Genomic DNA, 25000 nt, shown 5'->3' with positions numbered 1-25000 from the left:
GTTAGAGAAAAGGGAGGGCATGTGGTGAGATGGACATTGGATGAGTGTAAGTCAGTCCGTAGCCTTCGTGATAGCATAGAGATAGAACAAAGATGACGTCATTTAGGCCTTTGTTATTGTTTTTTGCCATCCATGTTTATGAGTAATTCTCACTAAACTGTATAAACCAGACTATAAAAGCTCACGGTTACACATAATTTTATATTTTACACATCCGGATGGCAATGTTGTGAGCTTCTTAGCCAAGCGCATACTATCTATAGCCTGACACTAGACTCCTCTGGGACTTATAGTTTGACGTCATTTTTAAGGTTTGTGCAGCGTCTAGTGAGTTGTCGTTAGTAGAGCTCAAGGAAACAAGTGAATCCATTGGTTGACATAATATTGAATACAGCTCACGATTTGTTTTGTTTTGTGGCCAAAGACTTGTCTCTTGACGTCCTGTTTTGGTCAGTGTCAGGCTATAAATAGTATGCAGATGACGTCACTCAGGCCTTTGTTATTGTTTTTGCCATCCGCGTTTGTGAGTTGTTCTCACTAAACTGTATTAACCCGACTATAAAAGTTCATGGTTACACAGAGTTTGTGTGTTGGTCCGTTATACTTCCGGATGGCAATGTTGTGAACTCCTTGGCCAAGCGCATTCTATCTATAAGTTATAGATGGCTATGGATGGACATTGGATGAGTGAGTGAGTCAGACATGAACAGAAAATGATATTATGTTTTGTCTCTGATTTGGTTTGCTGTTTGTTAGGTTGGTTGGTTTTTTTTTTTGGGGGGTTTTTTATTATTTTTTTTTCTATTATTTTTTAAAAAATAATTTTGTTTCTTTTTTTTTGTGTTATTTTTGTCCTTTTTTATTTGTTTCTTTTTCCAAGGACTCGGCTATGCGCCGAGCCACGCTCGAACTCTTGACCTTCCGATCCGAAAGCGAATGTCATACCACTAGACCACATAGCCGCACAAACGCCTCTTCAGTAGCTACTCCAATCGGGCGTAGAACACAAAAGTAATTCATTTTCAAATAATATGTTCCGGCTATCTGCAACAAACGGAGCGATCAGCTCCACAATTCCATTTCATGCTTCCCCCCCCCCCCCCCCCCCCCCCCTCTAATTATCCTTCATAACGACTCTGTAACGCTTTGGTCAACGATAATAACAATCATCTTCACGATACATTGGTATCTTCGTAATATTTTATATATAGCCAATTGACCTGTTTTCTGACGTAACGAAGAAAAACGCTTATTTAAATATTTGGCCAGAAAACTCGTCCTTCAACGAAAGATAGAATGAAGTTGACGTCACTCAGGTCTTTGTTATATTTTTTTTCATTTTTTTTTTTTTTTTTTGCCATCCGCGTTTATGAGTTGTTCTCACTAAACTGTATAAACCAGGCAATTAACGCGCAAGGTTACACATAGTTTTGTGTGTTGGTCCGTTATACTTCCGGGTGGCAATGTTGTGAGCTTCTTTGCCAAGCGCATGCAATCTATCCCCATGTTGGCAGACGTCTCAGGTTTGAGACAGACATCGCTGTTACCGACCAGGTACTCATTTCGTACATATGGAAGCTGAGAGAATGTTATCAAATTAATGCCTTCTTCAAGGATTCAACCTTGCGCCGCCCCCAACGGGTCTTGAACAAGCGACCTACAGACCAAGTAGCCTATCACACGACAACAAAGCTATAATTTCGCTTAAGCAGTAATTTGTGTTCTGTCAACTAAAGTCAAAACTTAAATATGGACAACTTGCGGTGTTTCTTTTTTCACAAAACCCGCCGAAACCCGTCGTAACCCAGTCCCAGGTTCACTCCCCACTGCTGCCTACTTCCCATAACTTCGGAGGGTTTCGAAATAAAGGAAACGCCCGAGAACTTGGAGTTAAATCATTGAGGTAATTAATCTGGAATCTGGTATAAAATTCTATTCTATGTTCCATCTAAGACATTCTCAGACAGGGGAATTTATATGACATGGATAAAAAATCAATTGAAGGCAGAGTCAACGTTCGAAGCAGGAGAGAGAGAGAGAGAGAGAGAGAGAGAGAGAGAGAGAGAGAGAGAGAGAGAGAGAGAGAGAGAGAGAGAGAGAGAGAGAGAGAGAGAGAGAGAGAGAGAGAGAGGGAGAGAGAGAGAGATTTGATTTTAAAATCACAGCAGAAATGATGATTCTGAGAGAGAGAGAGAGAGAGAGAGAGAGGGGGGGGGGGGGGGAGAGAGAGAGAGAGAGAGAAAGAGAGAGAGAAAGATAAAAAGAAGAAATAAACAGATAAATAGATAGATAGATAGATAGATAGATAGATAGATAGATAGATAGAGAGAGGGAGAGAGAGGGAGGGAGAGAGAGAGAGAGGGAGAGAGAGAGAGAGAGAGAGAGAGAGAGAGAGAGAGAGAATTAAAACCAGCACTGTCCTGAAGTGACCCCTTTGTGTAAGTTCAAAAGGCCACCACAGCTATCGTGTTCATTCCATGATTAGAAATGGGGGGAAAATGTACGACTGCAGTGGCACTTGATTATAAGGCGTTGACGAGACAAAAGATGCTTGATGGGAGTTGGGGGGGGGGGGGGGGGGGGGGTAACAACAGGTTGATGTCGATCTAAGATTTCACACGATTCTCTCAGTCTGGAACCAAAAAAAATTTGAATTTCTGTATAGCGCATTATCCATTTTATTGGCTGAACGCGCTTTAGGACGATACATCAAGCCTATTGGAATTTTTTTAAAATACAGGCAGCGGTCTGGTACTCATTTTACACCTGAGTAAGGTGAGATAATTTTAATAAAGAAAACTTTGCGCCACCGAGAGGCAGACTCGAATTAGGGACGAACAGGTCAGGGAGGCGAGTGTCACACCACAAAGCCGCAAAGCTGCAAAGACACTTGGGGGGGGGGGGGGGGGCAGGGGAGGGATGAAAGACTGGTTGATAACGGTCTAAGATTTCACACGATTCTCTTTTTCACAGAAATACACCCCAACATAAATGATCGATTGAGGAACGAACCGCAGATCAAAAAGCAACGGCTCTATGTTCGCTTTCGTGTTTCTGACTGAACCATTATCTGTTAAGATTGGAATGTCGGAATGAAACAGATTGATAAAAATAGAATTTTGAAATCAAACTATCCAAACAAAAGTAGGAAATCTAGGTTTCCTTAGTTTAAGAATTAAAATTGATTGTGCCGAATGAAGGCATCAATATATTCATATGACCAATCAATCCTTGTCAAACCTTGGGCATGTGAAAATGTTCTAGCCAGCATGAAGAATATAAAGTACCGATTTTCTTTGTTTAGAACCAAGCCGCTCATTGCTGGGCGGACGTGACGTCAGACTATTGAATCCAATTACGACAATTGTTATATGCTGGGCAGGGAACTAAATTTCTCCATCGTTTTGGCACCATATTGGTTAAATCGTGTAACGCATTTGGCAACAAGTATAATATAAGGGATACTTAACGGCCTGGCAACTCAACGTTGACAGACAGACAGTACGTCGACCTCTAAGAAGCTGAATTCTGACAAAAACATGTTTTTAAAAATTTTGACCAGAAAACTCGTCCTTAAGCAAACAGACAGTACGTTGAACTCTAAGATGCTGTACTCTGACCAAAAAAAAACATGTTTTTAAAATTTTGACCAGAAAACTCGTCCTTCCAGTATCAATCAATCAAAAAATGACTCACTTCATTTAGTCAAAAACTCTTAAATCCTGGACTGTAAGGAGGTGTTCACAGAAGTCCCAGGTTTGAGATTTTTTGACGAGATGAGACTCATTTAAATCCCTTGATATTTGAAGGACGAGTTTTCTGCTAAAAAATTAACTATAAACGTGCTCAAAGCGCTTTAAAAAGGGTTCCCGGCCAACAGCAAAATTTAACATGTAAGACGAGACATGACGCCTGTTAGGCGATAATATTACAATTTTTTTTGGGGGACAGAGACAACGCTGTTAACGGCCAAGTACTCATTTTACACCTGAGTACGGTGAGAGAATGTGAGTAAAGAGCCTTCTCCAAGGACTCAATTATTCGCCGAGCGAGGCTCGAACCTAGAACCTTCCGATCCGAAAGCGAGTGTCATGGCCACATGACCACACAGCCGCACAAGAATGGCTAAAATGTCTAAAAAGTGTTTGGTTTGTTTTCTCCAAGTTGGCATTGTGGTGGACTGGTGGACAACGTTTGCGTGTCGAGTGGTCACAAAGGTTCGTGTGTGGATTGATGGACAACAGTGGTGGTATGTACGCATCCACAAGGTCAATATTGGTCTGTGGGGGAGGGAGGGGGAAGGACGTACAGTGGCCGGAGTGGTCGATGAGATTATGGTGAGTCCTTGGGTTTTATTTATCGAGTTATCTAGAATTTTTCGCTAAACATTCACAGTAAAGACCATCAAAAGATGGAGAATACCGCAATACGTCCATCATTTGATTATGGATGTCTTCAGAAAATATGATTGGAGGAATAAGATATAACATTATGTTGATATTTTTGTCAGAACATGTATGCTGTCGTTTTTGTTTTTTTTAATGAAAGGACACAGTATCTGCTATTTGGTTGACATTTCATGTAAGGTAGGGTACCCGAATTTTGGTGGTCTACGTTTTGCTCATTGCCCTTCATCGTTTGAGCATCCCCGCTCTGAGCAATATATTGTATATGAATTTATATTCAAATAATTACTTGACATGAAAGAATATATCTATGAATTGATCCGAAATCAGTATGGAGGAAAATAGAAGGGGGAAGGGACGATAAAGGGAGTGAGAGAGAAGAAAACAAAATATAAGAGAGAGAATGAGAAAGGGGAAGATAGGGGCAGAGAGAAACAGATAAAGGGACTGACAGAATGCAGGAGAGAGTGGGAAAATATGAGAAAGGAGAGAGAATGAGGAGGAGGAGGAGGAGGAGGAGGAGGAGAAGGAGGAGGAGGAGGAGGAGGAGGGGGAGGGGAAGGGGAAGAAAAGGGGGAGTTGGGTAAAATGGGCTTATGACGTCAGAGGAAATTTGCAGTGGGAGTAAGATAAGGAAATATAGGAGAGGCAATGAATCAGACAGATAATGAGATATGAGTGATAAAATGTCAACTCACAGCTTGTCGATTCTTGCCATCAGCCGTCTGGGTACATAATCCATTGTAAGGTTTGGGGTTTGTATCCAACTGGGGTATCCTAGATCCTTCCATGGAACGCCTCTTGGTCGTTTTATCCTGGTGGTGTTGGTGATTGACATGATGGTTTGGGTCGTTCTTTCTATATTGAATTCTACTATTTTGATGGTTTTGAGAACAGTTTTGATGTTGGTCGTTTTGGGTAATAATCCCTTCGTCAGCAACATCGTTCATGAGATGATTTTGGTTCTCAAAGCTATGATTTTGGTATTTGCTTAGGTCATCGCTCATGTTTTGTTTCAAGTCATTTCCCTGGATATTTTCTTGATAATAATTTTCTAGGCGTCGATCTTCCGGATTTTTATTCTCATATTGTTTTTCGTAGCCGCCGTCAATCATCATTATCTCATTCTCATCACACAGTTTATCATTCATTCTTTCAACCACCATCGTCACCTCTGTGATGCCATTGGGAGGGGGTGACGAAGACGAAGATGATTGGGTGATGGTTGAAGGCAGTGACGTCACCTCGACCTCGACCTCAATCGGAAGTGGCGTCTGACCGGAAGGAGGCGAGGGCGGAAGTGAGTTGGAGGACAAGGATACGGACGAGTGTCTCGAGTTAACAGAGGAAGACAGACTGACATATGATGGAGACATTTCCGATTCCGTGGACTCTATAAAACTGTTGTTGCTACTGGTGGCATAATAGCCCCCTTCCCCTTCAGAAAGACCTTTCTCTTCACTGGAATATCCTGTCGAAGATGTTGACATTTCTGGGCATAACAGTCTCTCTTTTTTGTTGACTTTTTCCACAATGCTAACCTCATCACCACCACCACCATCAACGATACCATCGGCGTTATTGGTATCGTCGATCAAAATCGAGCTATTTCTAACGATATTGCTAACATTTCGATCGGACTTTTTAATAAACCCGGGAGAGTGTTTTCGAGGACTAGCTAAATTGCTTCGTCTTCCCCTTTCTGTCCCGTCTTCCTGTTGTAGTGAACTTTTTCTCGGTTTTACGGATATAACCGTGTGAATGGACTTGTTACTGCTATTCCTGTCACCGATCGTTGAAGACTTCATCGGTATACCGCTTCCTCGAGCAGAACTTGCATTTTGCGAGTCCTTCCCGGAATTGCCGGGCACAGGAATTCGGGTTGATCTGTGCTGGGCAATTTTTCCCGATGCCATGGTTATAGATAGTATCGATACTTATAAATTTACCAGCGATTCTAAAAACTTAGGCGTTCCTAACATTCAATAAAATATGTATGTTCCACCATAATTCAGATTTTTAGTCCAAAATTTCACACATTTTAACTTCCATTTTTCAGATAGATTTTATTTACTTCATGTTTTCCAACGCGCTGAATCCAAAGTCGAATCAAATTCATCATAATATCTATATTTAAATTCAGTGAAGAAAAGGCTCCAATATTTATACGTACATACGATCACATTGTGGTAGGCTCCATTATTTACATAGAATCACATTGTTGTAAGCTCCAACATTTAATTTGCATACGATCACATTGTTGTAGGCTCCAACATTTACTCACGATCACATTGTTATAGGCTCCAACATTTACACACGATCACATTGTTGTAGGCTCCATTAATTACACACGATCACATTGTTGTAGGCTCCTAAATTACGCACGATCACTTTGTTGTAGGCTCCAATATTTAAACATGATCACATTGTTGTAGGCTCCAATAATTACACACGATCACATTGTTGCAGGCTCCAACATTTACACACGATCACACGATCATAGTTATAGTCCCCAATTACACATTGCATATCTTAAACATGCTACCTAAAATGTTTTTCAAGTGACATTAGATAATAAGGATTTTATTATAAAAAAACAAGTGAATCAAAAACATCAGGTTAATTAATCCCGATCGACGTATGCATATATGCAGGTCTGACATCCAAACCCACTTATGGGCCCTAGTTTATTATTATTGTAATGGACAATATTTTGCGTCATCTTTATATTTAGATTTCCATTACAACATTGAGCCCATAAGGAATTAGGTTATCAGACCTGCAAATTAATGTGCTTCGATCCAGACAAATTTGTCACATTAAATTTATGAAGCTGAAAAAAAAACAAAAATCAATTTGTAATGAAATTATATCTGCCATTATATAATTTTGAATTTAAAAAATTATATCACGTCCGTGTGTTTTAAATTGAAGCTTTAATTTAAAGAGTTAAGAGCCTTTTTCGATGATCAATGATTCAACTACGCGCCGCATTGAGCGGGACTCGAACCAAGGACCTTCCAAACCAAAGGCGAATGCCATACCACTAGACCACATTATACCCTCACATGTAGTTCAATTGGACATATTATTGTAATACCATTGTGGCAACTCTAAAGTAGATAATCAACATTCCGTGTTTTCATTTTGGTTTACAATTCAATGATCTTGTACAAAAAGAAGGACGTGCTTATTCTTATCTCTACCGTCTATTGAATAATTGATGATGATGATGATGATGATGATGATGATGATGATGATGATGATGATGATGATGATGATGATGTTGATGTTGATGATAATAATAAAAATCATAATATAATAATAATAATAATAATAATAATAATAATAATAATAATAATAATAATAACAATAATAATAATAATAATAATAATAATAATAATAATAATAATAATAATAGTATAATAATAATAATAATAATAATAATAATAATAATAATAACAATAATAATAGTAAAAAAATAAATAAATAATAATAATAATAATAATAATAATAATAATAATAATAATAATAATAATAATAATAATAATAATAATAATAAATAATAATAATAATAATAATAATAATAATAATAATAATAATAATAATAATATAATAATAATAATAATAATAATAATGATAATAATAATAATAATAATGATAATAATCTGAGTTTTTAAGTATTATATTTATGTTTTAATGTTTTTGTTGGTTGTTGGCTGAAGAGGGGTTTAAGCCCGAAACGTTGGGTGATTGGTAATTTGTCCTCTATTGAAGCTGTTATATTCAATCTTGGTTGTTACTTCTTACAGTCCACAGCTTCTATCAGCTTAGTATAATATCACATTTTCACAGAAATTCTGAGCTTTATATAGAGCAATACCCACTGAATGTGCTCAAAGCGCTTTACAATGGGTCACTGGTCAACAGCAACATTTAACATGTAGGACGGGGCATGACGCCTGTTAGGCGATATTACAATTTTTCGGACACCGACAACGCTGTTATCGGCCAGGTACTCATTTTACATCTGAGTACGGTGAGAGAATGTGAGTAAAGAGCCTTTTCCAACTCATCTATGCGCCGAGTGCGAGGCTCGAACCCAGGACCTTCCGATCCGAAAGCGAGTGTCATACCACAAGACCACATAGTATCTAAATACAACATTTCGTGAAATACATACAGCGAATCGCCTACTGCAGTGCCATTTTCTTATATATTCATATCATAATGATGTGAAATAAAAGTTCATGTTATAAATAAAAATGAGTTGTTCAATTATATTATGTATATTATAAATGTTATCATTATAAGATATACCATCATACACCACGATTGAAACGCCTAGGGCAGTGTTATAATTGGTTGGATAAGCTGTTTTCTTAAACTGTGCCGAGTAATATCATAAATTATATATATATATATATATATATATATATATATATATATATATATATATATATATATATATATATATATATATATATATATATATGAGCCAAGGTCAAAAGGTGCCAATTTTTTTTCTCAAAATAAAAGTGACATAATAGTCCATTCATGTTTCTATATGTGTAGCAAAAACCCTGTACTTCATGAATCAAAGGCCCTTTAGATAACTTTAAGGTCTAACGCAGCATAATATCGTCAACAATACCTATAGGTTGCTGGTGTCACCTGTGACCGGTGACACCAAAATGAGACAAAAAACTCAATAACCAAACGATTTTCGTTGAGTATCAAACTTTATTTAGTAAGTTATAGACAAAAAGACACAATCAACAACAATCATAGTACAATGATATTACCAACTGTTGGAGAAAATGTTGCTTTTTAGTGTCATCGGTCACAAGCAACATAGAATGCAAATATATTATTTCATAAAAATGTTTGTACATTAACAACAACAACAATATTGCATATGCTTATTACCAGCAATGTTCAGCAACTTTTGGAATAAAATGTTGGGAAATAATGTGACCAAAGCATATCTTATTTAGTGACACTGTGTCACTTGTGACATTAGACCGATGACACCATTACTTATGTCACAAGCAATACCAAATTGCAATTTTGACAATATATCATTAATTTCAGTCAAACCAGTGTAATAACCACAGTTAAATATGGAATTTAATTATATTTCAGACACCAAAGACTTCAAAAATAGAAATATACAAGGAAATTAGAGCATCTGAATGTGACTTGTGACATAAGACCGGTGACACCATTACTTATGTCACAAGCAACACCAAATCACACTTTCGTCCATAATATATCATTATTTTCAGTCAAAAAAGCACAATAACCTACTCTAAAATGAAATTCAATAATATTTTAAGAAACTAAATACTTTCAAATTGGAAATATACTTAGAAATTAGTAATACCATTGTTGCTATTACTTTGGTCAAAATCGGCACTAGAACGCAATTTTGCCTCAATAAATCAAGAATAGCAACTGAACACATGTAATATAGCCTGTTAAAATGTAATTCAATGACATTTCAAACTTTGAAGAACATGAAAACAGAAATACATTAGAAACTTCAAACTTAAGTGTCACCTGTGACATTTTAACCAATGACACCAATGGTCACAAAAAGTACCAGAAGTCACACAAACACTAGATAAACATCAGCCATGGTAATGAATTCATGTAACTATACGGTAACATCACCCTACTGCTCAAATCTGCTAGTTTGTAGTAATATAGTGTGTTAATAGTAAATCAAATCAAATTTCTTGACAACCCTTCTTTTATCTGGATTCGTCAAAAGCTTGAGTTTTGTCTTTTTCTTGATTGATACAACCCTGAAACATAAAAAACTAGAATTACAAGGAAATAATTAATTCGTGTCAAAATCACAGTCTTATGTGAGATGTCATATCATATTTGTAAATAGAATAACAGCTGAAAACATAATTTTTTGGTGGCACTTTGTATTATCCAATATCAATAATAATAATAATAATAATAATAATAATAATAATAATAATAATAATAATAATACTTTATTGCATCCCAAAAAGGAAATTTTTTGTACAGACGTGTTATAATTTACACATAAGATAAAAATACAATGGAAATAGGATGTATATATATAAAAAAGGAGCAGCTCTATAACCAGAGCTGCGCTTTATAATATGAATAATTTCAACACTGTAAAATAGTTAAAACTGTCACTATAAATTGAAAATTGAAAAGATTGCAAAACAAATAAATTAATAAATTAATATTTATATTTTTAAAAAGTAAAAATGAGAAATAATTATATAAAATGATTATTGCTTGTTGTTATAAAGCCTAATACTGGACGGCAGAAAAGATTTTCGGTGTCTCTCTGTTTTCGTTGAAATAGAGAAAGGGCGACCACTTCTTTCTGACATAATAATTGATGGTCTTAGTGGATGATACTGGTCATTTAATATTTTAGTTATTTTATTTATACAAAATTTCTCGTATAAAAGATCTACATCGTCAACATCATTTATATAGCGTTTAATGGGTTTTTTAATATTTGAATTTATTTTGTTCCTTTCCACTGCTAAGCAATTGCCTCCCCAAGCTGTTATACAAAATGACAAAACACTTTCGATTACTGCTCTATAAAATAATGTGCAGAGGGTTTTATCTATTCTAAACTGAGAGAGTTTCGATAAAAAATATGTACGTCTGCATATCTTATGCCTAATTATTTTCAAGTGTTCATCCCATTTGAGCCTGTCATCAATCGTTACACTAAGGTATTTGTAGTGAGGAACTCGCTGGACGAATTGGTCCTTTAATTTTAACGGTTCTATCGGTTCCTTCACTCTCCTAAAGTCAATCACTAGCTCCTTTGTCTTGCTTATGTTAAGCTCTAGGTGGTGGGCATCACACCAAGACACAAATTTATCAATTTCTTGCCTATAAGCCACTTCGTTGCCATTTGTTATGAGGCCTTGAAGAGCGGTGTCATCTGCAAACTTTATTAAAGGTACACTCAGGTTTTGACTTCTACAGTCATTCGTGTATATTGTGAATAATACAGGGGACAATACACAACCTTGAGGAGCGCCAGTATTTGTAGTTATACAGGAAGATTTGTTTTGCCCTAATTGAACATATTGTGCTCTCTCCGTAAGAAATTCGAGCACCCAAGCAATTATATACTTGTTTAAATTCAGACTAGTCAATTTTTGAACAACCAACTGAGGTTGCATTGTATTGAACGCTGAAGAAAAATCTGCAAAAAGCAATCTGCAATAGCTCCTAGCGTGATCTAGATGCCTGTAGATGTTGTTTGTAAACAGCAAAATGGCATCCTCTACGCCACGTCCTGGTTTGTAAGCAAATTGATGACTATCACTCAATGGCATAAACTGATTCCTAATTTTAACAAGAACAAGTTTTTCTAAAGATTTCATGACTATTGAAGTCAGTGCAACAGGTCTGAGATCGTTCATAGTTTCAAGTTTTTCTTTTTTTGGAACAGGAATAATTTTCGAAGTTTTCCAAATTTCAGGGATTGAAACGCATTGGAGGACCAGTTAAAAATATGTGTATAAATGGGGGAAAGCTGGTGGGCACATTCTTTTAATAGTTTTCCTTTCAATCCATCCGGCCCAGCAGCCTTCCTCTCGTTTAGTTTCGAAAATACGAATCTCGTTTCCTCTTCACTGACCTCAACAGCCATTTCAGCTTCCAAAGCCCTGTCTAATTTATGTTTTTCATTTTCAATATCAAATTTGTTTGCTGTGTCGAAACGTGAATAAAATTTATTTAAAGTTTCAATTTCGATATCTTCTGATATAATCGTGGGCTTTGGATTATAGTTCACAGCAGTTTTAAGCCCCCGCCACGTGTCCCGTATATCCCCAGAAGAAAAGCATTTTTCAATTTTATTTTTGTACTTGTCTCTACAACTAGATATTACCCTCTTTATCTCTTTTTGTTTTGTTTTCAGATCTTTTTTGTTTCCACTAGTATAGAGAGTTTTCTTTTGGTTCAATAAAAGTTTTAGATCTTTTGTTATCCAAGGCTTGTTGTTAGGATAATATTTTATTTCTTTTTTACAAGACACTAGCTGTTCACAGAATTTTAAATACTCACTCACACAGTCATTCAGCTCATCCACACTATCACATAATTCGATAAAAACATTCCAGTCAGTGCATTCAAAACAACCACGCAAATCTTCACACACACACTTCCGTTCCAGATCTGTACACTTTTCTTTACTGGTTTTACACGTTTAAAAACAGGGCGGTAGGTGGGGAGTAGCAAGAGCATGCAGTGGTCAGATAAACCTAATGGGGCACGGGGTAAACATTTATAACTATTTTTAATATTACACAGGAATAAATCTAATGTTTTTTTGTCCCTTGTCTCGCAGTCCACGTATTGATGAAGTCCCGGGAGAGTAAAATCGTTACATTGGTTAAAATCGCCAGTGACCATCAATACGGCATCGGGTGACTTAATTTGAATGTCCTGTATTTCTTTCCTCAAAATATTTTTCGCTGTGGTGTTGTCTGATGATGGTGGAATGTAGACGTTGATGATGATGACATGAGTATATTCCCGGGTAGGTAATATGGTCGTGACGAAACAGTAATAAATTCAATATAATCGTCACAATACATTTTCTTTATCTGACAGTTATTGGGGTGGCACCATTTGTTGTTAATATATGTGCACACCCCACCCCAGTTCGTTTATTTACATTAGTCCGATCTCCTCGAAATAATGAATATTGTTCAATATTAAAACATGATGATGGTATGTGAGGAGATAGCCAAGTCTCTGTTAACGCTATTATGGAGGCTTGACGATAGTCACTATTAAAACGACACAGTGAAAACAGTTCATCAATTTTATTTTTCAGTGATCTTACATTACCTGTCACTACACAGGGTAAAAATGGACGAAAAGGCCGTCTGTTAAATTTTGTTTTTATTCCTCCCTTTCTCCCCCTCTTTCTTACTTTAATAAACGATGTGTCAATAGTGGGTGGTGGGGGTGACACGGGTTGGAGGGATCGGAGAGTCTCTGGAGTATAAGTTATCGATAGGCTTATTTTGGCAGTAAAATCACAGGCTAAAACACCATTTATGCTTATAAATATACTAATAAATATAAAAATCAGGAACAATATATACTTCACATCCATTTTGAATAAAAATTAGGCTTAAATTCCGACGATTGAATGATAAATGAATAAAAATATGTGTAGAAAATAGGTAAATATTCACAACACGTCTGTTGTCGCCGGAAGCCAGCTTGCTTGTGACAATGTAAAATAGCGATGACACCAAAGTTCAGCTTACCTTTTCTGCCTGGAGCCACGCTGGAAAGGCAAATGAAAGTGCTGCATTTCAAAGACTGGTAAGAAGGGTGGATCAAAATTGCGAATCGCCATTTAACGAAACAAACTTCCACGTGTTCACGCATGCCGTGTTGCTTGTGACAAATGACACCATAACCAATAAACCTCAATATCGGCAAAACGGTATACATTTACTCCAAGATTTGAGTTCAGATAGTAAATCTATGCTTTTTTCTCATAATAAAACATTTTATAAACATTAAACATGAGCTTTAAAGTTTCGTGTTGAGTCTTAGTATTGTGCTGTGTTTGATGACACCAAAGGTCACAAGCAACACCAACTTTTTAAGAACTCTATATGAAACTTAATCAGATATGTAATATACTGCAATTGCGTTTAAAAGTAAATTTTGACTTTATACTATTAGTCAAAATTCAATCACGTGAGTAAAAACATCACATTTAATTTCTACATGATTTCTAAAAAGGTGATGCGTTGACCTCGTTTTAAGCACATGCCAAACAGCATTCAAATTTCACTTTCAAGTTGTTTATTTCATATCCTGTTGAACAGAGTATGTTGAGCTATCCCATTTTATCTCTTCTTCATATTATCAATTGATTACAAGCATTAACCCAATGAAAACAGCCCATAATTAAGTAAAAATCTAATTTTCTTAACACTGGTATCAGGCGGGCACCTTTTGACCTTGGCTCATATATATACATATATATATGATATATATATATATATATATATATATATATATATATATATATATATATATATATATATATATGCTGAACGGAGATTTATAGAAACATATTACTAACTGCTGGATACTAGAAACAGATTGACACACTCGAAGCAACACACACACATTCAAGGCAAGCGTCCATATATACGACGTAGCCATATTCATGTATATATATATATATATATATTATATATATATATATATATATTATATAATTAATTACAGACCTGCCTAATCCGATGAAAAACTCTCTAGCTACAGAACAGCATTCGTTTCTTTGACACAATAAATCTTATTGAAAAGGCAAGTTCAGTTCCTCAGAATCCATATTCAGGACTTTGGAGCATTTTTGGACCATCATGCTGTGGGCAAATTATCTATTTCTAAAGCTACTTAAAGTGAATTTTTCTGTTTTCCTTTGGAAACTACGAATTTTAAAAATTTCAAGTAGGCAGTCTTGGTATGATGAACACCCCCCCCCCCCCCAAAAAAAAAAAAAAGCTAAAATTAAGAGTAGAAATTTAGAAAGAGTTGAGAAGCGATGGGTTGAAAACGTGAACGGCTTTGCTAAAACAACTAAAATCTATAAATAGACGTCTACATTCGTTCAAAAAAATCTCATAAATTTAAAGAGTTTGAATGGATGACATTTTTTTAAAATGCATGGTACAAATTTTTGATCTTTTGAGCTTTTTTATATAGTGTGATATCCACCAAACGTGCTCAAAGAGCTTTACAAGGGGTCAATGTCAGGCTATAAGTTAACGATGGCTACGGTTCTAGTGTCAGGCTATAGATAGTTCGAAGTTGACGTCACGCAGGTCTTTGTTATTATTTTTTGCCATTCGCGTTTATGAGTAATTCTCACTAAACTGTATTACGCAGAATATACACGATCATGATTATACACAGTTTTGTGTGTTGGCCAGTTATACTTCCGGATGGCAATGTTGTGAACTTCTTAGCCAAGTGCATACTATCTATATGTTAACGATGGCTACGATCATACCCATACCGTAATTCTTCTCTATGATTCATGAAGGGGAAAAAACGGTCGATCTCGGGGGGAAAAGTGATTGCGTTTTGTTTACTCAACCTTTTGAAAAATCAATACAAGCAACTTGATTCATCTTGTATCCATTTTGCCATGTTTGTTTTCACGTCTCGACTCTAAACAGCAGGTTGATATATTACTGACAAAAGAAAAATGAGGTCAGTTTAGGAGATGCTTTTTGTTGTTTTGTTTTTTTTGTTTTTGTTTTTTTCTTTTGTTTTGTTGTGTGTGTGTGTGTGTGTGTGTGTGTGTGTGTGTGTGTGTTTTGTTTTGTTTTTGGTTAAATTGGACACAAAGGATATTTTGATAAGATAAATTGTGTGACCCAAATAACAAAGTATTTTTATATTGGGTGCTGAAATTTGATTTTAGGTCTACAAATTATGTAACTTGAGAGTAAATTAAATTTAATTTAGGGGGGGGGGGGGGGAGGTAAATATAATTTCTGAAATTGCAGAAAATTCAAACCTCGTAATTTCTTGTCAATTTTATTTTGATTTCATAAACGTGATCTTTTATATTGTGCAAAATCCACGAAACGTGCTAAAAGCGCTTTACAAAGTTTCTCTGACCAACAACAACACGTAACATGTTGATCGAGACACGACGTCTGTTAGGCGATATAACTATTTCTTTTCGACAGAGAAAATGCTATTAACGGCCATGTAACTCATTTTACACCTGAGTACGGTGAGAGAATGTGAGTAAAGATTGGGAAGGGGGGGGGGGGGCAGAAAAAAATCTCGACTTCATCCGGGATCGATCTCGGGTCCTGTGTGTGTGTGAGAAGCGAGTGCTCTACCAACTGAGCTATCGGGACCACCTGGTTTTGAAATCAGATTGTTCATTTTAACTTTCCACTGAAATCCAATACACTAAAAGCAGACAAATTAATCTCGTTTTCATTTCGCAATGTATTTTTCTAAAAATCATGCCTTTAATTCATTCAACCCTAACACCGACTATATCCGTAGTTTACCCAGGTTACATTTACTCCATGCCTATTTATTACATTTTTCTGAGACAAATTATAGGCGTAGTATCAAAGCTAATGCTTGTCATTTTGCATGTTAATGGTAGTTGAATAAAACTATCTATGTATATGCTCATTTTTAATTTATTTTTTTCCAATTTTGAAAAGTAGCAGAAATCTCTAGGATTAAGCGAATTAACCTTTCAAAGGCTAGAATGAATTCAAATTTCTGTGACGTCATAAGTAGACCTTCAGAGCCATTGAGCCCATGGAGTTTATCCTTGTTTCTATTGAGTGAAACAGACAAGAGCAATTGCTTGCTATCCTTTTGATAGGACGCTGGTCTATCGCAAACTACTTTCCGCCAAATCTCATAAACTCAGCTTACCCATTCACTGCTGGGTGGACAGGTGGGTCAGAAATAAATTCGACTAAACCCGGGATCGATCTTGTCCCCTTTGCGTGTGAAGCGAGTGCTCTACCAATTGAGCTAACGGGAGCCCCAATCATACACTAGTACCGGCTCCATAATTGGTCACTTTGATAATTCTAAAATCGAAGATTTCATATTTCTGACATTTGTTTACTTGGTTTTGTTTTGATTTCCTTATTTTTTTTAAATTTAAAATTTCATCTTCAAATATTAGGGTTCAGTCGACAGTGTACCGGGCTGTGACGGTGGGTCACTAACGCACTGTTTTGTGTACTTCAGAATAGCATCCCGACCAGTGCGGCTATGTTGTCTAGTGGTATGACACTCGCTTTCGGATCGGAAGGTCCTGGGATTGAGCCTTGCTCGGTGCATGGTTGAGTCATTGGAAAAGAATCCTTACTCACATTCTCTCACCGTACTCAAGTGTAAAACGAGTACCTGGTCGTTAACAGCGTTGTCTCTGTCGGTAAATAAACAAAGTCTGTAATATCGCCAAACAGGCGTCATGTCTCGTTCTATAATATGTTACGTGCTGCTGTTGGTCAGAGACCCCTTGTAAAGCGTGTCATGGTCTCAAGTGAGTAAAGAGCTACTCGACTATGCATAAAGATATATGTAGAATGAGGCCCCAGAATTTACTAGTTACTATAAATGAAAAACAATTAACGATTTGTTTACAATGAAATAAAAATAATAATGAAATTTAATTAAAAGAGATAAACAGTGATCGTGGCAGTTACAAATAGAGATATGAATATTTTACGTAACTTATGATAATATGTCAGGTTCATAAGTTTACGTTTCCAGGCAGTTGATGGGCTTGGATGATCTATTCCTCTGATAACAGGATTGGACTCGTAAAATTCCACTTCCAGGCAATTGGTAAGAGGTTATATTGTAGTACAGCGGGCTTGGGTTTGATCCTTGAAGATTATACAATCAAAGTTAAAAGCTCCGGCGTCTTAATGGTGTAGATATAATATCTACAAAGTCCCAAAAGATAAAAATCTTACAATATATATATAGGAATAGAATGACTGGCCGTCCGGCATAGATTGTGGAGAGAAAGTGAGTGTCAAATGTTAGACCTATCAGCTTTTATAATAAGTGGCTACGTGACAGAATGTAGAACGAAAAGTATTCACTAATTAGAAATTAATTCGAGGGAAGGCTATAAAAGGAAAGACGATCTAATATTAGAAGGTAAAGTTTATCTAAGCCTACCGAAATATAACTGGAGTGAGATGAATTCAGTTCTTAATAAAATAAAATTTAATAAGATAATTGTGAACAATCTTTACTGTGACACCCCCCACCCACGTTTAAAATATACTCTTTAACCATTATGGGAAAGATAGATTTTACAAACGGAAGTAAATTTACTATCATGATACTCTAGCATTAATCCATTGTTATGATTTGTGCTACAATTAAATTATTTATTAACTAGACATGGAAATGTTTATATTAACGTAGGTATATGAATGGGTGACAATAACAATGAAAGATTGTGATTACAAATCATTGTGATGAACAACATAATGGCAATGTGATTACAAATCATTGTGATAAACAATAGTGATGGCAATGAAGCATGGTTTAAGTCGATGATATGAAGGTAATTTACTGAATGAAATGAATGAAAATGTAAATGGAATATTGACATTTCAATTATTAATCATAAATGAGTGAAAATTCATAACAATAATAGATAAAGAGAAGATTTCCCAAATCATGAATGGGTATGGTATATATATCCAAACAATACTCAATGTTACATTAAGTTGGGTCATCATGTTTACAAATAAAATTATCGAAATTGTGCGTTCTGATTTGGCATAATTTGCGAGGTAACTAACAGTATGCATGAGAGGTTAAGTTATACCCTTCTCACGTCATTACACTAATCGAGAAAGTAGGTTGGCGTGAATATTTTCACAGCCTGGTATGTGAGAGATACTGAAAGTGTAATTTTGCAAAAATAGACTCCACCTTAGTACTCTACTATTATTCATTTTGTTATTTCTTATGTACGTGAGTGGTTTATGGTCCGTTTCGACCACAAACTCTTTTAGCAGTAGATATCTGCTGAATGTCTTTAAAGCAAAGACGATGGCCAGTCCTTCACGCTCTATTACAGAGTATCGTGATTCTCTGTCCAATAATTTTCTGCTTGCATATAAGCAAGGCATTAGAGTTCCCTCATGTTCCTGTAATAGTACACCTGCAATGCCCTTATCAGACGCGTCAGTTCTTACAACAAATTCTTTTGATATGTCGGGTAATTTAAGAATTGGTTCTGAACAGAGTAATGCCTTTAATTGGTTAAAGCTATTCTGACACACTTCTGTCCAAACAATTTTGTTCGGTGACCCATTCTTTGTCAGATTTGTTAGCGGTGTCGCGATGTGTGCGAAGTTGTAAATGTATTTCCTGTAAAAATTTAGGAGCCCAAGTACTTTGCGTACTTCTTTTTTTGTCTTAGGTGGTTGCAATTGTGCGATTTTTGTTGTGTTTTCTGTCTCGGGTGTCTGTGTCCCATGACCAATGGTATGATTGATCCTGCATTTGAAGCTTCGATATTAGTAAACATAGGTTGCGACACTGTGTCTCTATCAAAATATTTTTTTAGCATATTTGCATGGAATGTCTTTGTTGTGTTGTTAATTTTAATCTCGTAATTAACATTAGATTTTACTGCTGTTATTTTGAATGGTCCTTTCCATGTAGCTAAAAGTTTACTCGAGTCATCGGGTAAGAGTATTAGTACTTTGTCACCAATCTCAAATTTTCTTGACTTGCTTTTTCGATCGGAGTATTCCTTGTATTTCTCTGCTTTTTTAGTGACGGATTCCTGTGCTAGTTTACATGTATCCTCTATTCTGTCTTTCAGGTTTCTTACATATTCGTAAGCAAACATAATTTCGTTATTGTCCTCCTCATTCCCTTTACAAATGTCGGCTACTATATTGATCGGGCCGCGAGGTGATCGTCCATACATCAACTCAAATGGGGAGTAGCCTGTAGATTCTTGGGGTATTTCTCTATATGCAAATAGGATTGCTGGTAAGTATCTGTCCCAATCATCTGGTTTTTCTGCTGACACTTTTCTTAACATATTCTTTAGAGTGCCATTAAATCTTTCACAAAGACCATTTGCTTGGGGGTGGTAGGGAGTTGTGAATGAGTGTTGGATTCCCATGAGTTTCATGGTTTCATGCATCATATGTGATGTAAATTGGGGTCCATTGTCCGACAGTATCTCATTTGGTATGCCTATTCTAGTAAAAATTGTCATCAATGCTTCAGCTATGTGATCCGATGTAGTTGATTTCAATGCTATCGCTTCTGGCCACCTGGTTGCGTAATCGACTAGTGTTAGTATGTGTGTATGGTTTCTATCTGATTTTGTTAAAGGGCCTATAATGTCAATTGCAACTTTTTGAAAAACTTTTTCAATAACTGGGGTTGTCTCTAATGGCAATCTCGGTATTCTGCCTTTTGCGACTCTTCTTTGGCATGTGTCACACGATTTCACATATTCTCGGACGTCTTTAGTAATTCCAGGCCATGTGAAATTCTCGGATATTCTCTTCAATGTGGAAGAGCTCCCAAGATGTCCAGAAGTTATTGAATCGTGCGCTATTCCAAGGATTTTGTTTCTGTAAATACTCGGCGTGACCAGTTGTTTAGCTATTTTGTTTCTTTTCCTATGTAACCTGAACAGAATATCTTTTTCAATGATGTATTCAACTTTTGATTTCGTCCCTTTGTTTGCGATATTGAAATATGAAGTTAAAGTCGGGTCCTTTTTCTGTTCTTCAATGAACGTGTTCCTGTCAAATTGTTGTGGTTCTAGAGAAATAGTCATTGGCTTCTCTGTTGTCTTAGTCATCTTTCTTGTTTCTGCTAGACAAGCTGTTTCTTGGGTTAATGACCATTCTTTTACATCTGTTGGGTTGTCTTTAAGACCTTTTATATTGCCAACAATAACATCAGCGACGGGGTTGGGAAGTATACAGCATTCCACTATTCCTGTATAGTATGGGGTTTCTATGTACACGTTAGCTGTTTCAAAGGTTTCGACTGTGCCACTGAATGTGATGCATTGTACCGTTTTTCCAGTTTTGTCTTCGTCATTGATCAAAGATGCTTTTATTCCTACTGTACTGCATCCTGTGTCTCTCAATATTTTGCAATCAGTTCCATTAGCTTTGCCTTCACAAAAAAATAGCGATCCTGATTTGTGAGTTTGTGTTAAAAGTGACATACCTTTCACGCAATACACATTTATATTTTCTCCTGACATTACTCGTGTCTGATTATTTACACTGGTTTGGAGTGATGCATTTGCAGTTTCTTTCGGATATCCCACGATTTTGTAACATTTGTCTGCTGTGTGGCCTTTCATTCCACAATATTGACATTTAATTATAGGTTTGTTGGTTTTCTTATACTCAGTATTATTGTCAGTGCTATTTCTTGTTTTGTTTTGATAGGTCGGCTATGGTCTCTATTGAACTGTTTGTTCCATGGTTTGTTACTATGGTCATCCTGTTTCACTTGCGTGTTCCGAGTGATTGATCGGCTCGTTCTATTTGAGTACTGAACTTTAGGTGTACCTGGACTCTGAGCAGCAGCAGCGTAGTATGGTTCCTTCAATGTTCTGCTAAGGGGTGTCAATGGATGTGTGCTGTTAAAGTTTTCTGCGTAGATTTTTAATTTGTCCAAGTTTTCTGGCTTTCTCTCTTTAAAGAATGCGACTAAATCTGGGTTGCAAGCTTGATAGATTCGATTCTTCAGTGTGAGATAGTAAAGGCCTGCAAAGTCGTCTTGTTTTACGTTTGCCAACTCAAGCCACCGATTTAGAAATTGAGTAATTCGGTTCACGAATGTATTAAAGTCTTCTCCACTTTCCGGTTTTGCAGTGTGAAACCTTTCCTGGTAACCATCTTCCGTTAATCTAAATCTTTTTAGTAGAGCGTCTTTAATTTTTCCATAGTCATCTGCATCTTCAGTTGTTAAGGTATAGAAAACTTTTAGCGGTTCTCCAGATAAGCAGTTAATCAAGGCTGTGGCCCATTTGCTTTCTGGCCAACGATAACCTTTAGCCTGAACTTCGAATCGGTGTAAGAAGGATTCTAAACAGTCTGAGCGTTCATCGTATGTTGGCATGCGTGGAAGTTTCACGAAAAATTCATCACTATTATTATGTTTTCTTTCATGACCGGTTTTTGTTTTTTCAATTTCCAGCATCATTTGGGTCCTTTTGGTTTCTTCTTCTGCTAAAGCTATTTGTCTTTTTAGTTCCCTTTCTTGGACTCTTTCTTCTCGTTCTTCTCTACGTATTCTTTCTTCATTTTCTTCTCTACGAATTCTTTCTTCGTGTTCTTTTTCTTCTCTACGAATTCTTTCTTCATTTTCTTCTCTACGAATTCTTTCTTCGTGTTCTTTTTCTTCTTTTACTTTCTCTTCGCACCATGAAAATATTCTTTCCTGGGTATTTCTAAGTCCTTTGCGAGACTTAAGTATCTTTTATATGCTTCCATGTTGCAATAAATTAGTTACGATGTTTTATATATATTATATTGACAGGATACTGTTACTGACTGTTTTATTTATTTACACTTACTGGAATGAACTGTTCTATTTTTAGAAATCTCTCTCTCTTATTTCAACTTATTATGTATGTTGAATTTGATGCCTTTTATCGTTATATCTTATAAAGCAATGTGTCAATACAATGCGGAGTTATTATGACTTGTGTCAATAACAATGTGTCAATCGCGTGTACTCTAAACTATGTTACTACGAAAAATGTATCACCAATGTGTGTGACTCGTCGTTAGTTTGTGTACAATTATTCGCAATGACGCTAATATACTAGAGTGTGATAACAATAATAGGATGCCAAAATAATCCCAAGTTATCTATCACTGAATATAACACGACGGCTAGTAGACTCCTTTTATTATTATTTAGTTTTTAAAGACTCACTTTTCAGAACATAATATATAAGTGGTTTTCGGTAACAGTAATATGCCAAAAATGCATTTAAAACAAATCACTATGCAAAACAAATCACGATGTCTATAGTTACTATGTGATGCCCAACTCATGTAAAAGAGAATAATGAAGGATATATTTACCAACTCAGTTCGTGGCTGGGACCTCTCTCTTGTTCAATGGTTGTTCAACAATTGTAATTAGGCATTGAAGAGTGTTTAACAGTGATGTCTGAAATACAAAACAATAAAATATCGTAAGATTTACAATAGTTACAAAATGTGTTCACAACACTGAGTGATTGGATGACAGGTGAATGAATCGTTATGGAATGTAAACATATTGAAAACAATTCATGAATGAGGCAAACAACAAAATGAAATGAGTGATATAATAACAAAGTGGACAAGGAATGAATGAATGAATGAAAAACTGAGTGAATAGATGAATGAATGAATGGATAATGTATGAATGAAAGAATGAAAGGAGGAATAAATGTATGAATGATTGGATAAATGAGTGAATAAACGAATGAATGGATGAATGAATGAATGAATGAATGAATGAATAAATGAATGAACAATGAATGAATGAATAATTTATAAATGAATAAATGAATGAAGGAATGAATCAATAAAATGCTATTCAATTTGAATGAAAGAATGAATGGATAAATTGCTATTCCATTTAAATGAAGAAATGAAAAAGAAAAAAAATTAATCCTGTAAATAGGGAGTTTAATTAAAATATGATCAAGTGGGGCAATTAAGAGTTTTACAATTTAAACTTTAAAGTTAGATGAAATAGATGTAAGTAACTAAATAAATTCAATTCTTTATATGTGTCCCCTCCAAAATGTCATGGTCTCAAGTGAGTAAAGAGCTACTCGACTATGCATAAAGATATATGTAGAATGAGGCCCCAGAATTTACTAGTTACTATAAATGAAAAACAATTAACGATTTGTTTACAATGAAATAAAAATAATAATGAAATTTAATTAAAAGAGATAAACAGTGATCGTGGCAGTTACAAATAGAGATATGAATATTTTACGTAACTTATGATAATATGTCAGGTTCATAAGTTTACGTTTCCAGGCAGTTGATGGGCTTGGATGATCTATTCCTCTGATAACAGGATTGGACTCGTAAAATTCCACTTCCAGGCAATTGGTAAGAGGTTATATTGTAGTACAGCGGGCTTGGGTTTGATCCTTGAAGATTATACAATCAAAGTTAAAAGCTCCGGCGTCTTAATGGTGTAGATATAATATCTACAAAGTCCCAAAAGATAAAAATCTTACAATATATATATAGGAATAGAATGACTGGCCGTCCGGCATAGATTGTGGAGAGAAAGTGAGTGTCAAATGTTAGACCTATCAGCTTTTATAATAAGTGGCTACGTGACAGAATGTAGAACGAAAAGTATTCACTAATTAGAAATTAATTCGAGGGAAGGCTATAAAAGGAAAGACGATCTAATATTAGAAGGTAAAGTTTATCTAAGCCTACCGAAATATAACTGGAGTGAGATGAATTCAGTTCTTAATAAAATAAAATTTAATAAGATAATTGTGAACAATCTTTACTGTGACAAAGCGCTTTGAGCACTTTGGTGGATATTGCTCCATATAAAAGCTCAAAGCTCAAGGTTTAAGTATTAGTATTAGAGTATAATTCAAGATATACCTGTTTGTTAGTCAGGCAAAGGGATCGGGAAGGGGGTGGAGGAGGGAGGAGATGGGGGGGGGGGGGGTCGGCGGGAAGAGGGAAGAGGGGGGGGGTGGCGGTAAGGAGAGGAATCTCTAATAATGCCAACATGTCTTCTGCCTTGGATGGGGAAAAGGTGTTAAATTACGCTGTAATTATGTAATAGCATTACCTGGGGAAAAAATAAATAGCGAACTGCTTTCATAATATTTTAAAAAACTGTTTATTTGCCAGGAGGTTTATTTTGAAAACGGCGGAATAACTCACATACCTGACCAAAATAACATTTTGTTATAAAAAATGTTTTGCGTTTAATGTTATTGGAGGGTTTGTTTTTTTTTTTTTGTG

The 25000-nt window shown here is 35.8% G+C and overlaps 2 protein-coding genes across 3 annotated transcripts in view; both read right to left on the bottom strand.

Moving 5' to 3' along the window:
* The window catches only part of LOC144967491 (uncharacterized), a 618402-nt gene that overhangs the window by 470548 nt on the left and 122854 nt on the right, over positions 1 to 25000 (bottom strand). The window lies entirely within an intron of this gene.
* Positions 1 to 25000, bottom strand: part of LOC144967494 (uncharacterized) — a 52692-nt gene that overhangs the window by 22805 nt on the left and 4887 nt on the right. Inside the window, exon 1 of one of the 2 annotated variants that reach the window (XM_078904822.1) lies at positions 5105 to 6404. The exons of the other annotated variant lie outside the window; for it this stretch is intronic. Within the exon in view, the coding sequence (XP_078760948.1) occupies positions 5105 to 6322 (1218 nt within the window). The 5' untranslated portion in view covers positions 6323 to 6404. Of the gene's footprint in view, positions 1 to 5104; positions 6405 to 25000 lie in introns of those variants that run through there. 2 annotated transcript variants of the gene reach the window in all.

The sequence above is a fragment of the Berghia stephanieae genome, chromosome 3 (genome assembly GCF_034508935.2).
Source record: "Berghia stephanieae isolate SIO BIC M18660-M18661 chromosome 3, UCSD_Bste_1.3, whole genome shotgun sequence".
In the NCBI taxonomy this organism is placed as follows: Eukaryota; Metazoa; Mollusca; class Gastropoda; order Nudibranchia; family Aeolidiidae; genus Berghia; species Berghia stephanieae.
This window is presented reverse-complemented; position numbering and strand designations above follow the sequence as displayed.